The sequence below is a fragment of the Lutjanus erythropterus genome, chromosome 17 (assembly GCF_056507025.1).
Source record: "Lutjanus erythropterus isolate fLutEry1 chromosome 17, fLutEry1.hap2, whole genome shotgun sequence".
In the NCBI taxonomy this organism is placed as follows: Eukaryota; Metazoa; Chordata; class Actinopteri; order Lutjaniformes; family Lutjanidae; genus Lutjanus; species Lutjanus erythropterus.
The window spans coordinates 26,778,316-26,793,225 of NC_139333.1; the positions used below are offsets into that span (position 1 = coordinate 26,778,316).

The 14,910-nt window shown below is 40.0% G+C and overlaps 1 protein-coding gene across 1 annotated transcript in view; it reads right to left on the minus strand.

Annotated features, from left to right (window-relative positions):
• Positions 1 to 14,910, minus strand: part of tbkbp1 (TBK1 binding protein 1) — a 92,043-nt gene that overhangs the window by 23,392 nt on the left and 53,741 nt on the right. The window contains exons 3-6 of the mRNA XM_084740209.1: positions 14,634 to 14,759; positions 10,263 to 10,367; positions 5,798 to 5,945; positions 1,215 to 1,417 (exon numbers count right to left, since the gene is read on the minus strand). Coding sequence (XP_084596335.1) covers positions 1,215 to 1,417; positions 5,798 to 5,945; positions 10,263 to 10,367; positions 14,634 to 14,759 — 582 coding nt within the window. The remainder of the gene's footprint in view (positions 1 to 1,214; positions 1,418 to 5,797; positions 5,946 to 10,262; positions 10,368 to 14,633; positions 14,760 to 14,910) is intronic.

Consider the following 14,910-nt stretch of genomic DNA (forward strand, 5'->3'; position numbering starts at 1 on the left):
ACCAATGAGCTGAAACTTTCTGTAGAGCTCTCTAAAGCCAGCCAACTTCAGATTCAAGTGATAATAAACTTTTTTTTTTTTTAAGCACTGTTATTCCAAACATTTACAATTACAGCCAATTTAACCACACCTTAAAGGAACAGTTCACCCCACAAATGAAAATTCAGTCATTATCTACTCACCCTCATGCCAATTGAAGGTCAGGTTTAGTTTTTTAGTCCACAAAACACTGCTGGAGTTTAACAGGAAAACAGTGTTGCAGAATCTCACAAATAATAGAAGTGAATGTTGACCAGTTTTCTAGTAGAAAAAACATAAAATGCCTCCAATCTGCTTGTCTGGTGTAATTCGGATCACCAAAAGCCCTGACATGCCGTTCACTTACGTCTGCACATGCTCAGTTCAGACGGTGTGCACGCACACGTGAACATGGCTCCAATCTAAAGATCTACAGTGAAGATTTAAGCTAAAAACATGCAAATGACGTCTTTCAAGTCAACTTGGCACACTGGTGCATTAGGAGACTTGGATTACACCAGATGAGCAGTATGGAGGAATTTTATGTTTTTGTTTTTTGATTGTTTGCAATGCTGTTTTTCTCTGAAACTCTGAAAACAGTGTTTTGTGGACAAGAAAAACTAAACCTGACCTTCAATCGGCATGACGGTGAGTAGATAATGACTGAATTTTCTTTTTTTAACCTTTGTTTCTTTGGCATGAGTGGCTATTGCGGATTAAATAGTTTGCTGGCATTAAGCGTTCCAAAAAAGGCTTTGAGCTTTTCTGAAGTTGTGCAGGATTGTACATTATGAGTGTTCTGTCTGAAGATAGATTTGACCTTTACATTTCTCTTAAAGGTCCAGTGTGTAAGATTTAGGGGGATCTACTGGCAGAAAATAGCAAAAATAGAATATAATGCTCATAACCATGTTTTCATTAGTGTATAATCTACCTGAAAATAAGAACAGTTGTATTTGTGTTGCCTTAGAATGAGCAGTATAGGTTCTTCTACACACTTGGAGGGTGATGGAAGGTGTTTGCAGTCTTCAAACTGTCCACTAGATGCCACTAAATCCTACACACTGGTCCTTTAACACTTCTTGCTAAGGTCAATTCAGGGAAAGCGTCATAATAGAGTACTGGGGTCAACTGCTTCTCTGACCGTGTTTAAATTTAAACTGCACACCGTGAGCGGACTAAAATAACAAACTAACCCTGTCCCTCTGGCTGTTCTGCAGTATCCTCATCTCCTCCTTCAGCCTCTCACACTCCCCCTTCAGCTCCTCCTCGCGCTGACATGCCCCCTGGGCTTCGTGCCGCGCCCCCTCCAGCTCCGCCTCCAGCCGCTGCAGCTTCAGGTCGGACAGGGCGTCCAGGCTTCGGGAGCTCTGAAGTGTCAAGGCTGGACAGTCCAGCACTGGGAGAGGAACGGAAAAAAAAAGAGAAGAGAAAATAAAACCCAAGAGAGAAAACAACACGTTTTCATAGCTTTTCCCCCTGACTAATGCAGCGTACTTCTGTCCACAGCTGTTGTACAATAGATGAGTATTTAAGAGCAGAAAGAACTGACTTCTTCCAAGGGCAGCATCTTTCAGCTTGTACCTGGGTGATGTGATCTGTGTGGGCATGTTAGTGATTCAGCTCCACTCACACAGAGTCAGTCCTTGAGCCAGAAGACACTCTAACAGCACAGCAGAACATCTTTTATATCCCAGCAGCTCCTCCTGCCTCCTCTACTGTACACTCACATGTGCAGTCACACATACAGTCTGCATCACGTTCATTCATACACACACAGAGCTATTAATCAACAATGCTATCTTACAAACTCTGACTCCTCACACACAAATTAAGGAACAACTAGAATTACCGCCCTGTGGTTGCCAGGTCAAGCTGATGTTTACATCCATGTCTGTGAAGACACGTATATGTATATAGAATAAACCTAGGGGTAGATGGTGGACTATGGCATGTAATGTTCCTAGAAGTTATTAATAAATTACTCCAACTGCTGCTTTGTCGCTTGACCCGCCCGCCCAGTATTTTCTAATGCAGTCATTCAATAAAAAAGACTGAGTCGGGACCCACAGATGCACCACAGGAGATTTTATTTGGGCCCCCCAACCCCCAAAAATAAAACACTTTGGAAGAAATTCTGCAAATTTAAGATTTATATCTGCAGCATCTAAAATGCATCTAGAGGAAAAACACAAGCCTGTTAATTCTGCCTAAATGCACTTACTTTGTCTCATATATGAAGTAGGCTAAAATGTCCGATGTTGTTGTCCTGATAAGTGGAAATAAAAACGGTGAGATGTCCTGTTAACTCAGCCTAAATTAATACATTTCCTTATTTCTAAACTATAACGTCCATATGTTTTAATACCATGTCAAGATGATATAAGGTGATGCAGAAATGGCAGTAAAAATGGTCAGAAAAGTTCATTTATGCTCGAACGAACTCTTCCTTTATTGATACGGCTTATTGTGACATGTTGGTTTGTCATTTTTAAAAAGTGGATCCCTGTGGAAAAAACTTTGGAAAACACTGTTCTAATAAGTCAACTGCACTCAACTGACCCGCAAGTTAACCAACACATCATGTTTCTTTCCAGCATATAACAAAACATTTTTGAATTGTCCAATTTAATATGGACAATAAAGTAGATTAGGCTTTTACTGCACCTAAACCTTAAAAATATGAAACATGGAGATGCTTGTTACTATTGGATACTGTATTTGTATTGGCATCCCCACTAATAAAAACAGTAATGAGAGGTAAATGTGACAGTTTGATGCCTATGCAGAATTATCTCTCCTCTTCATCAAGGTATACGAACAGCAGAGGCATCTGCTGAGGTGGCGGTGACACATTTCTTCCATCTGCCACCCACGTTACTGATGAGAGCAGAGTTTACCATCTACAGACTCCTGGAGTTGTTAAAGTTTAACAGAATCTCTTCTCCAGCAGTGGTGGACTGCATATTTTATCTTGAATTTTGGGCTGCAGCCTCAAAAATGAGGGAATCTGCTGACTAGCTTTGGCTTTTCTGGCGTTATAATCCAAAAGTTTGAGTGATTTAAGGTTTTGTTCTCATGGTTTTGTGTCTCTTAAAAGCAGTGAAAGCAGTGGAGTGACCTGCTGTGTTTGAAGCACCTTTGAAACTTTCTGATGCAGGAATTAATTTGCATTGTAATAAGTGAAATCATCTCACAGGTTTTCTAGCAGTTGGTAATGCAGACGTATCACAAAGAGATCACTCAGCGGTACAGATGGCAGCAACAGGCTGAATAATACGGAGAAATCCTCAAATTTACAGCACCAGCCACTTCACTCCAAATGTTTTGAAGCCAGCAGCACCCTCGTAGATCGGAGGTCTCTTTTTCTGCAACTGTAACCGGAGAGTTGGAACAAAATGTCCAAGCTGGTTCTCTCCAACAGGCCGACGATTAACCTGACCTCAATTAAAATGCTTTCTTGACAGATTGTTGGAAGATTGAGAAAGATGAGCAGTGATTAATGGAGATAACTTGTGTCGAGGCTTTTTAAATGAACCAAACAACCCTCTGAAATCTGTGTAACACATTTACATCTACAAGAGTGGATCTTTCATTGTACTGTTTGGGTAAACAGAAACAATTCTCAAGAGCAATTTTCATATGTGTATGGAGCCATTTTACATACAGTAAAAAAAATTAGAAATATACTACCCAGAACCTAAGTATGAAGAAATATTATCAAAGTATTTTGGTATTAAAACCAGCATTTTTAATTTAACCAAGTACTCGGTTTCACAAATACACATTAGACATTTGTAACCAAACAAACCGTTTAGAAATCGGTCAATAATTCAGTGGTCCTCCACAGGCGTACGTGCATTAAGGAGACGTTGCGGCCCTCATTGATGCACACAGTTCACCCAAGAGGCACCGGAATGAACAAAGTCTGCAAATTTGTTTTATTCTCTTGAGTGGAAGTCTGACACATCCTTTGTTTTAAGTTAAGTCTTTGAAAGTAGCTACTTACTGGAGGTCAGACACCACTGACAGACTTATCTCGTACCGTGTGCTAATGTCTGTGGCATAGATATATTGGTATATATGCAGGAAAAAGCTCTTTGGGCTGGTGAGGTTTTTTTTTTTTTCCTGCAATCCCGCAAGTGGCCACTTTTGGTATTGTGGACCAAACCACCCTGCAACATACAAAGGGGGGAGGCAGTCTCTCTAAACCTAAAAATGCATCATTTTTTGTCTGCAAAAGGCACAAGTACATTCAAAGCATATTATTATATGATATGAAATTAGATATAGTAATGTCTACAGTGATATGTTGAGGGGGACAAATGTCTGTTTTTCTCAGAAAGCGATGGCCCTCTGCCTCCCCGCCCCATAATTTTCAGATGCATAAAGTAGAAATGTGTTGTTATCAAATGTTCAAGCAACAATTGTTGTGGCAAATAGTGTCACAGTAAATCACCACGATAATCAAACTTTTCTGCAATACTGTTATTAGTGCTAAATTACACTCAGTGGTGTAGTGGTGCCTGGAGGAGTAGACACACTCTTAATTTATGCCCCAAAATGATTTTTTTTAATGCAGGGCATCCAGCAGGGGTAATGCCCTGTGTTATAAACAGTGACATTAAGACAACTCCTGCATATTAAGTTCACCCAAAAATGGGTTTCTTCTGCTGCTTGAATTCAAGAAGTAACAATCATTATGAAATTGAACATTAGCTACAGAAGAGGTGTGATCAATACTGGCCACAGAATGCAGGGTGAGACAAGTTGTGACTTCACCATCCTAGGAAGAAATATCATTTGGTTTGCAGCACACTAGTGAATGATGCGCATCAGGGGGGATTTAAAAATAGATATACATAATGTCACCTGAAAAATAAGAGAGAATACTCTGTAATGCTGCATAAGCTCTGCACTACACCGCTGACTAGTAAAACTGCATCACACTGTGATCACCTGGGATTTAATCAAACCTAAGAAACTGAACGGTCTGTATCCTGCAGCTTTGTTGGACTTTGCAAATTACCTAAAATCAAAAAGCCCCAAAACACCATGAATAAAAGCAGATGTGTTGTTGTTTCAAGTTGAAGACAGCCGACTGAGAATTACTTCAAATGCAATGCACCTGTTTCTCTTTTTTTTTTTCCTTTTGGTGCATGTTCTGGTTTCTTTTGGTTTTTAAGAGTTGTGAAAGTGAACTGTCAATCACTCGTATTCAACGTGTAAGTGTTGCCTGCTGGGTGCTAATGCTTAAAAGCCAGAACATTAGAGCATAATAGCCGTGTTGCCAGACTACTTTTTATTCAATTGAGTACAAAAGAGTTCGGCGCCAGCTGTGGTAATTTGGGTACCATTATGCTGGTTTCCACATACAAAAATCTAGGCAAGATTAAATTAAATCATCCCCTTATTTCCTCTGATTAGTTTGATTGAGAATGACAGGATAAGTAGTCTCGGCTTGAAATGTAATGTCTCAGTCACAGTTCTGTGATAAATGACAAATATTACATCTATTTATTTCATGCAACATTAAAGTTATGTTATACAAAAGACAAAAAGAAAAAAGAATATACTGATATTTAAGCCCATTATCAGCTACATAACATCCATAAACTAGCTGCTGTTAGCATAGCACGTCACGGCCGGAGTAGCTGCAGCTGATAAGGAGCCTTGTTCTCTGGTTCTGCTGTGTAAAGGCAGGAGCACTGTGCTGCGTTCATGTGCCCTCTGAAAACAGCGATTATCACACTAATGATGGTAACAGAGAGTCACTCACTGTGTGTGTCGGGGCCGGCGTGCAGCTGCAGGTACTGCATGTCTTTGCTGTGCAGCTGCATGTTGAGTTTCTGCAGAGAGCTGTCCCTCTGCCTCAGAGCCGACTCCAGGCCCAGGATTCGCTCCACGTGCTTCTCCACCAGGCTGGTCTGGAAATCACACACATTTTCAATGCTCTATTTCAATCCAGCAATTACATTAAAAGCATGCAGATCCAAATATTGATGGCCTGTGCCACACAGCCGGTCTTTTTTCTTCTCTTTAACCTGCTAAAAACAGTTTCTGAGCGTGTTCAAGGCTGCTAAATATCAGTCTTCAGTGTGACTAATTGACATTCATATCCTGGCGCTGATATCATGGCTCACACAGCCAGGGATTGGTAGTTCATTTAATCGGTTTATCCAAAAGTTTTATATACAGGTGAAAAATGATGAAAAACACAGACATCTTGGCTCTCATCTACAGGACTGTTTGTTGTGTTACAAAACAGATAGTGAGAGATATTAAAGGGACAGTTCGGATTATTTGAAGTGGTGTTATATGAGTTACTTGTCCATAGTCAGCGCTCAGTTTAAAGAAGCAGACAAGAGACATCTGCATTAAAGCAAATTAATGTACAGCTGTGGACAGGGTCAGCAGTAAAACATGTTAGCCACATTAAAAAAGGCCCACCTAAAAAAATGATATCGCTTAAAGTGTATGTTATATTTAGAACATGTTCAACCCTTTAGCTTGCAGTCAGTGTTTTCTGGTGGGAAACTGCCAAATATCACTCTCTCAATATCACTCAAACAGACTCCACTGTCCAAATCAGTAATTTTACCTGGCAGAACATAGAAGTTGCTGGTCTACCACTGCTGCAGCCTGTGTTTTTGTGTGACTGTAGTTAATCCAAACTAACCTTTTAAAACACTAGAGTCATTCAGCAACACAAATAAACTGACCAATCGAGGCAGTGTAAGACCAGCAACTCCCGTGTTCTGCAAGGTAAAATTATTGATTTTGCAAATGGAGTCTGGTTGAACAAGAGAGAGTGATATATGGTTTCTATAACAGCAGTTTTCCATCAGAAAAGGCTGCCTGATGGCGAGGGAGGACTGCCGAGAAGTCCAGCATAGGCCGGCAACAAGTAAGAAGCAGAGAAATAATGGAGGACATAAATGTTCAAATGAAAATGTTAGTGGGCACATTGTTTCAGCTGATTTCAACATTGAACTTGAATCATGCAATTTGAGAGTTGTTGAGTGGAGAGAAGCTTTATAAATGTTGTCTGTGACAAATTCTGAATTATTTAGGCCTTCTTGTAAATTCTGCAAATGGTATTTAATTCTTATGTCTGATGTTACGTCTGCCTGAATATGATTCATTTCCCACCTGCACTGCTTTCATTCTTCATACAGTTCTGTTGAACAACACAACTCTTAGGCAGAACTAAAGGTATCTGTGACTAGAGGCTGTACATTTGTATTAATCAGCCTGGATTTTGACTGGTCAGGGTTAGGGTTACTTTTTCACTTTTACTCAAGTAAAAAAGTTGAATCAGTACATCCACTTTTGACATAAAGTATCTGTACTTCTGCTTGAGTAAAGAATGTGTGCACTTTTGCCACCGCCTTTGTTACCCCCCTCCTGAAAATAATAATCTAATTTCATATTAGCTTCTGAGTCTTTGCTTGTCATTGTGCAGAATATTTGATAAACATTATGTGGATGAGTGAGTGAGTGCACTGCCAGAGGGTTAAAGGTAAATGAGGCCCAGCAGGCCGGTGGAGCCACAGCTTCAGGTGACATTGACACCGTGTCAGTCATTGGCAGGTGGCAGTTCCAGCATCTTTGGCGCACTTCATCCCTTAATCACTCCTACCGCACAAAACTGCTGATGCTGCTCGGCAAGCGCTGCTCAATGGACTCCGCTCTCATATGAGATGGTTTATTATCACAGAGGGGATCTGGGAGAGATCGGCCAGACAATCTGTTCAGTTGGAAGCCTCTACCTGAGCTGGACAGACTTTGATTTGTCACCAGTTACAGAAATGTGTCCAAAAAATGTTGCACACAAATGCACATCTATTAACAAAAGGAGTTAGAGGATAAAAACTAATTCTAGTCTCTTTTAAATGATAGGAGCTTGCAGTATCCTGGAAAAAAAACTATTGCAATAATTTGCTAAATTAAAACTTTATGTTCCCTCACAGTCAAAAAACATCAAGTGTGTGTGTGTGTGTGTGTGTGTGTGTGTGTGTGTGTGTGTGTGTGTGTGTGTGTGTGTCAGGGGGGAAGTTTCACTGAATGACTCTAAAAGGACTCTTCTCTGTGAAGGACTGTTGACTCAGTATAAGAAGTAATGAAAAAAGTTTGCTCAGAAGGCAATTACTTTGAAATGAGCAGTGTAGTCTGAAGTGCACAGTCAAAGTGATCCAGTACATTTCGTGAAGTGTCTAAGGTTTTTCTTCTTCTTCTTCTTCTTGGCTGCACTATCAGAGTGCCAAATGTAAAAGTAATGTCAGGAAAAAAAGGACAGTCTGTGCATTATCCATCATTTACCGTTTACATTCAGTAGTGATATATAGACTAAATTCTTTCCTGGTATAAAATATTACCCAGTGAGGTAATGAGCAAAAAGCTGAGACACATTTTGTTTTGTTTTCAGTGTAAGATATGAAGAATTTATGGAGAAATTTACACCGTTTTCAGGCATGTCCAGATACAGATTGCATTTTATTCGCTGACTCAACTCAAAGTTTACTGTAAACATCTTTCACATGAAACTTTTTTTCATTTTCAGCTGGTTCAACTTAAAAATGCAAATTACAAGTTAGGTTGAATAATTAGTTTAAAGCTAATATCAGGAACTTTTATAATATTTTGGTGATTTTGGAGGCCCCTGTTAACAAGTTTCCTTTTTAATAATGTGAAAAATAAAATTATCTTAATAAAACATCTGCCGCTACTTGTTTTTAACTGGCTTAACGTACAATTCACTGTAACTTTGCCTGGGAAAATGAAACAGGCTTGTTTAATCTGATTTTAAGGAGAATCCAACTCGTGGTAGGCTTTAAGAATAACTATATAGAAATAGCCGACCTTTTGGATATTCTTGTTAACTTATGTAGGTCATATAGATGCAGTATTTTCATTTTCAGTTTTCATTACCAGTTAAAAAATCTTTGTAGAAGGTTATAAAACCAATTGAGTTAACTTAACTTGAGAAAACATGTTCAATAAGCTTAAGATATCAAGTTAAACCAACAGCTGTTCAGTCAAACTGACAAACATCCAAACAAATTTGATTTTCTTTACATTTTCTGCCAGTAGTCTGCTAATATGCTACACCTGCACTTAAAAATAAACATTGTGTTGATTCATTTTTATGAAATTATGTGTACAATAAAATAAGTTGGTAAAAAGACGGCAAACTGCTGTAGTTTTGTGTTAAGAAAGGAAAACATTTTTGTTATGTTAAGTGAATACAGATTATTTGTTTTATCGACCAAGAAATTTACTACATGTCCGCTGGCCTGTAGTGCTACTTATCCATCTATGGATTTTTGGTGTGAACTAGAAGGCCCTCGGCTTGTTGTGCAAATAGCATCACGAAAAATCCTTTGAAATGTTGGTTTTGACCAGTGTCTCTTTCCAAAAGTCACGATGTGGCTACTCAAGATAATCCACCTTGTTGTGAGCAGTTACGAACTATTTTCTTTCTAGTAAAAAAAAAGTAGCTCTGGTAGATTCTATTGCAGGAAGAAAGTAGTTCCTACATGAAACTGCTCACAACAAGGCCTGCGGATTATCTTGAGTAACCACGTCATGATATCTGGAAAGAGACATTGACTTTGAATTTTTCAAATAGATTTTTTGGTGCTTCGGGCACCACAAGCCGAGTGTAATTCAATTCCATTATATTGGAGAGAAGGCAGACATCTCTACAGCTGATATCTACAAATCTCTCAACTCAACTCCCACCAAAAAAATCTGGATGTATAAACAGCACTCCAGGGCAGGGGAAAAATATGTATTTTTGATTTTATGGGTGAACTATCCCTTCAAAGACTCCATGCCACACAGCACTGTGTACTGTACTGTCTTTTCACTGCAACTCAATATCGAGATTTAGGGGATTATTACTTTGAAAAGCAACAGTTGACAGTTAAATTTAGTCTGTCGTTCACATGTTGGAGAGTCATGAGTCAACTATGTTCTGTTACAACTTTTGCCTGGCTGCACGCAGCAGAAACATGGTGTATATGGACAGGGATGTCCACATACTTTTGGCCATATAGTGAATTTGGTGACTTAACTTTAATAATCTGTCATGTTAGGTGTCTGTTCATCATGTAAACTGAGTTTTACATTTTATGTTTGCCCCCATCAGCATCAAACTGTAGGAATTCATTAATGAGCCATATGGCTGATGTGTAAAATAAACCAACGCTCAGTGCAGTGAACTGAATAATGTCTCTGACCATCTTGTCCAGGTCCCTCTGGAGGTTGTTCTTCTCCATGTGAATCTTCTCGTAGGCCTGGATCACATCCTCCAGCTGCTCCTCTCGCTCCTTCCTCTTCTGGAGCTGGAAAAAAAAAAAAAGGTTGACATAGATTTACTTTTTTTTCCCTCCTTTGTCAGTTTTCAAACTTCCTCACAAAGGAAGAGAGCGGAAAAAACCCCCAGAAAACTTCCATTGTGAGAGTCATCAAATGTGTCTCTTAAGAAGCTGTTACGTAACCGAGAAATTTAGGCCACAGAAATCCTGACACCTCAGCATGCACAGAGCGAACCCTCCGCTACAGCTCCAGAAATGTTTTCAATAATCTTCAACACTATTCTGAAGAAAATGAATTTCTTGATGCCTTGCCGGTCTCTTCTCTTCACACTGTGGCGTAATAAGGGGGTTGAATGTCACTGGAAGCAATAATCACATACTTTTTGACACATCTGAGGGCAGCGACACACAAAACGAGTGAAATGATTAAGCAGGGCGAGGATACAGAAGTGAGATGTTGGAGAATACGTCGAAGAGAATGCGAGTGGGAGCAGCAGCAAAGGGAGCGAGATAAACAGAGAGCCGGCGAGGACAAAGAGGTGCATCGCCGCTGTGTGCCGGAGCGCTGAGGCCCATTCAGTGTGTCTATGGTAACATATGCTCATAGGAAACTGGCACGAAGGTGAGGACGGCTTGTCAGCAGCGTCGTGACTGAGGAGAGTGGGATTACTCCAGAGCTAAAAACGAGATTTCAAAAAAAAAAATTCTAAAGATGTTCTCATTATCACCTTTTAAATTTTCACCTCGGTCTTGGTTGTGTGTGTGGGACTGATTTGTTGTTTTATGTGGCCTCTTAGCTTCACAGCTGTCTGGTTTTGTTCTTGTTTTTGGAGAGTATTTTTAGTTTAATTAGTCTTTTACAAACAGACAACACGTGATAGATTTGCAGCCTGGAAAATGAGTTTTCCACGTCCTCTGTAACTTTAAAGTCCTTTCACAAGTGTATATGCACAATGCACATTCTGAGGTATATATAGGTTCAAATCACACAACAACTATGAGCTCAGAACTGCTGGTCCTTCAAGTTTAAAAGGAGCCAGCTGAGGTGGAGGAGTAAGAGGGACATCGTGCTCGGCTTACTGCCGCCGCGATCCAACCGCTGATAAATGGAAGAAAATAGACGGACGGATCAAGAACTATCAGGACAGCGACCAAGGCCAGACACATGACAGACTTGTTGTGTAACCTCAGCTGCTTCCAGCCTTCCGAGCAAACAACATGTCATCAGTCACAAGTTACATGATCAAAAACTATCGATTGACTTCACTATCATGATATAGTTTTCAGCCCCCCGCCTAGTTTCACGCACGCCCGACCTGTTTTATCTGGTTAAAATTGATGTGACATCCTTGACATCCTTGTCCACAGGGAGGACAAGAGACTTATTAACATAGCTGAGAAGAAGCAGCACCTTTTATATGATCCACAGCAGCCTTTTAATAGGAATATCCTCAAAAAGGTCCAGGTTTGGATGGAAAAAAAAGGGAATTTTTGGGAGTTAGAAGTAAGTAAACTGCCCAGCTATATAGAAACAAGGCTGATTTGCTGGCTGAGAAAAGACTGAGGAAATTACATTAGTTATGAATAATAACAACTCAGCTCTTGCTTCATAACTGAGTGCAAAACTTGCACCAAAAAAAATCTGCAAATGACCAGGGTATGAGAGGGATGATGACGGTTCTTCACTTCCATGTCATACCTTCACACTATTTAACGCACACCTACTTGTTGATTATCCCTTACGTAGTATTTGAGTTGGCTCAATCAATAATTTAACTGCAATCAGAGTACATTTACTACCAACTCCAAATATTTAAGCTCTGATAACCTCCATCTTTTGAGTTTATGAAGTCAAAAATATTGTATGATGCATATAATTGTAAATATTTCTTATATTTCTTATTTCTACTTCTTTTCTATGCATCATATCAGCACATAACATCACATTCTTATTTTCTATTTTCTATAATTTCCCTATGCTTATGTATATTTATGTTCCTGAATAGGAGCAGCTGTACTGTGACCTAATTTCCACTCAGGGATCAAGAAAGTATTCCTGATTCTGATAAAGCTGAACCCACCTCAAAGCCCTTATGTCAGCTGACATTGTGCTTCAGTGGTACATATATCCCCAAAAGAAATGCAGGCCTTCACACAACATGCTCAGCCTTGGCTGATACCTCAGACACTGAGGAGAAGCTGTGCAGTTAAACTTACATTTGCTTTTTATCAGAAAACATTGATTACTTTTTTTTTTCTTTCTGCTTGGTGACCTTTAAATTCCTGCGATGCATCTCTGTCAGTATATATGTCACCTTTCTCTTCTTCACCTTGATAACTGCAAGTCACCACTTTACCAAAAGCAAGAGGATAAGGTTTGTGTGTGTGTGTGTGTGTGTGTGTGTGTGTGTGTGTGTGTGTGTGTGTGTGTGTGTGTGTGTGTGTGTGTGTGTGTTTCTGTCCCAACAGGACACGCTCAGTGAGCCGTGGCACATTTCATCACTCTGAATGCCCGGTGTCGGAGCCGTGTGACCTTGTGTGTCCCATGCTAATCGTTTCTGCTGCTCCCATAAACCATTTCCTTCCTCTTTTCTTGCTCTCTGGCTCTTTTTACCGCCGGCGCTACTGGTTTTTGTTTTGTTTTTTTTTTACTGGTCACTGCCTTCCTGTGTCAGTCCTTTCTCTTTACTATTTCCCCACGCTTTCATTTGTACAGTCATAGAAACGCCAGAGCTACAAGTGAAGGAATGAGTAACACGAGCACATTATGGTCATTGCCACTCTCCTCTTGCACTCAAGCCCATTTTCGGAATGGAGTTGCAATCAAGTACATTGTGGAAAAGTAGTAAAACTGAATCTTAGTGCTGCTTATTTTGAGATACTGCCTGTGTGTGGTATGCACACATCCAATTATGTACACCTGGCAAGCTGTGGGTATTTCATGCCACAGTTGGTGGGGACAATAAACATGTCACGGCCTGTTTTTTCAGTTTCAGAGTGCCCGTAAGTCCTCATAAGCACAGTAAAAGCAATCAATCTGCAGGGGAGATGGATGGGAGATTCTGTCCTGCTGCCAGAGGAGTGCTGACTAAGATTGCAGCATGGGAATAAATGACAAAATAATAGATTTGTGTGTATCTCTCTCTTTCCCACGATGGTCTGAATCAGTGTTTCCCAACCCTGGTCCTCAGGGCCCACTGCGCTGCATGTTTTAGATGTTTCCCTGCTCCAACACACCTGATTCAAATGATCAGGTTGGTGTCAGGTTTCTGCAGAGGCTTGATGATGAGCTGATTATTTGAATCAGGCATGTTGGAGCAGGGAAACATCTAAAACATGCAGGGCAGGGGGTCCCTGAAGACCAGGGTTGGGAAACACTGGTCTGAATAAGAGACTTGTCACTATATGTAGGCAGTGGACCAAACCAATTTGAAACTTAAAAACTCAAGTCTAAATCTCATCCATATTGAGGTGCAGATGAGCCACATCCATTGGAATTAACTAGTAACACTCAAAGATTATCTAAAGAAGAAAAGTAAATTATCAAAATCATGATTTTAGGTCTGCAAAACTTTGTTTAGTTTATTTCAAAACTTAAGAGTGAGACTTTGATTCAAAACTCATTCTGTGTATCTCCAAGAAAACAGAAACTATACAAAAACACCTTATTGAAGCTTTGCAAACCTCCTCTTGTTGCATCTGGCATTTGTGGTGGCATTGCAGTAGGTGCTTCACCATCTGTTGTCTGGTTCTACTGAGTGCACTCTTCAAGTTTTATATTTTAAATAAGGCTGTGTGTGTTATGTATGTTATCCCAGCATATATTGTAAAATCTGTTGGAAAGAAACACTACTATTTATTTTATTTTTTAGGGCGTACACATTCAGCGAAATCTTGGCCAGGTTCGGTCCCAATTATACCATGTCTCAGAAATAGAACACCGGCGTGAAAATCCCATGTCACACTGCTGCTTGGACGGTTCCTTAAAAACACCCAATCTCAGTAATTTTGCTTGGACAGCAGCTTTAGTGCTTAATTAGTTCTGGACGTCTTTCAGCGTATGTCCACCAGGGTTGGCCTCAATTCACTTTTAATTCAATTAATTCACAGGCAGGGAGGGATTTTTCTGCAAAATTCAAGCAGCTGAGAAAAAAAAAACCTTTGGTGTGATAAGGTTTTTATTCCAGCCAGTGTGTGTTTAAAAAAAGAAAATGAATATCGTAGAGAGGATTTTCCTCTTATTTTGTCCTACTTCTCTGTCTCCCTCCCTCCTGTCCTCATCTCTCCTCTTACCTCGTGGGTCAGGACGTTGACTCTCTGCTGCAGGTTGCCATTTTCTGTGTGCAGCAGCGCCGTCTCTTTGCTCTCGAAGGAGCAGTAAGAGTTGGTGTTCTCCCCGAACTCACTGATCATAGGGAACTGCAGGGGAAAAAAAAGAAGTAAACAACGTAGAATTAGACATTTAATAACAAGTATATGGTTAAGAGTGAGTGTAGAGAACAAGGTACTGAAACAATACATTGAATGAACCCTTTTGCTTATTTTTAATTTTTGTTTGTTTGCTTTCTCC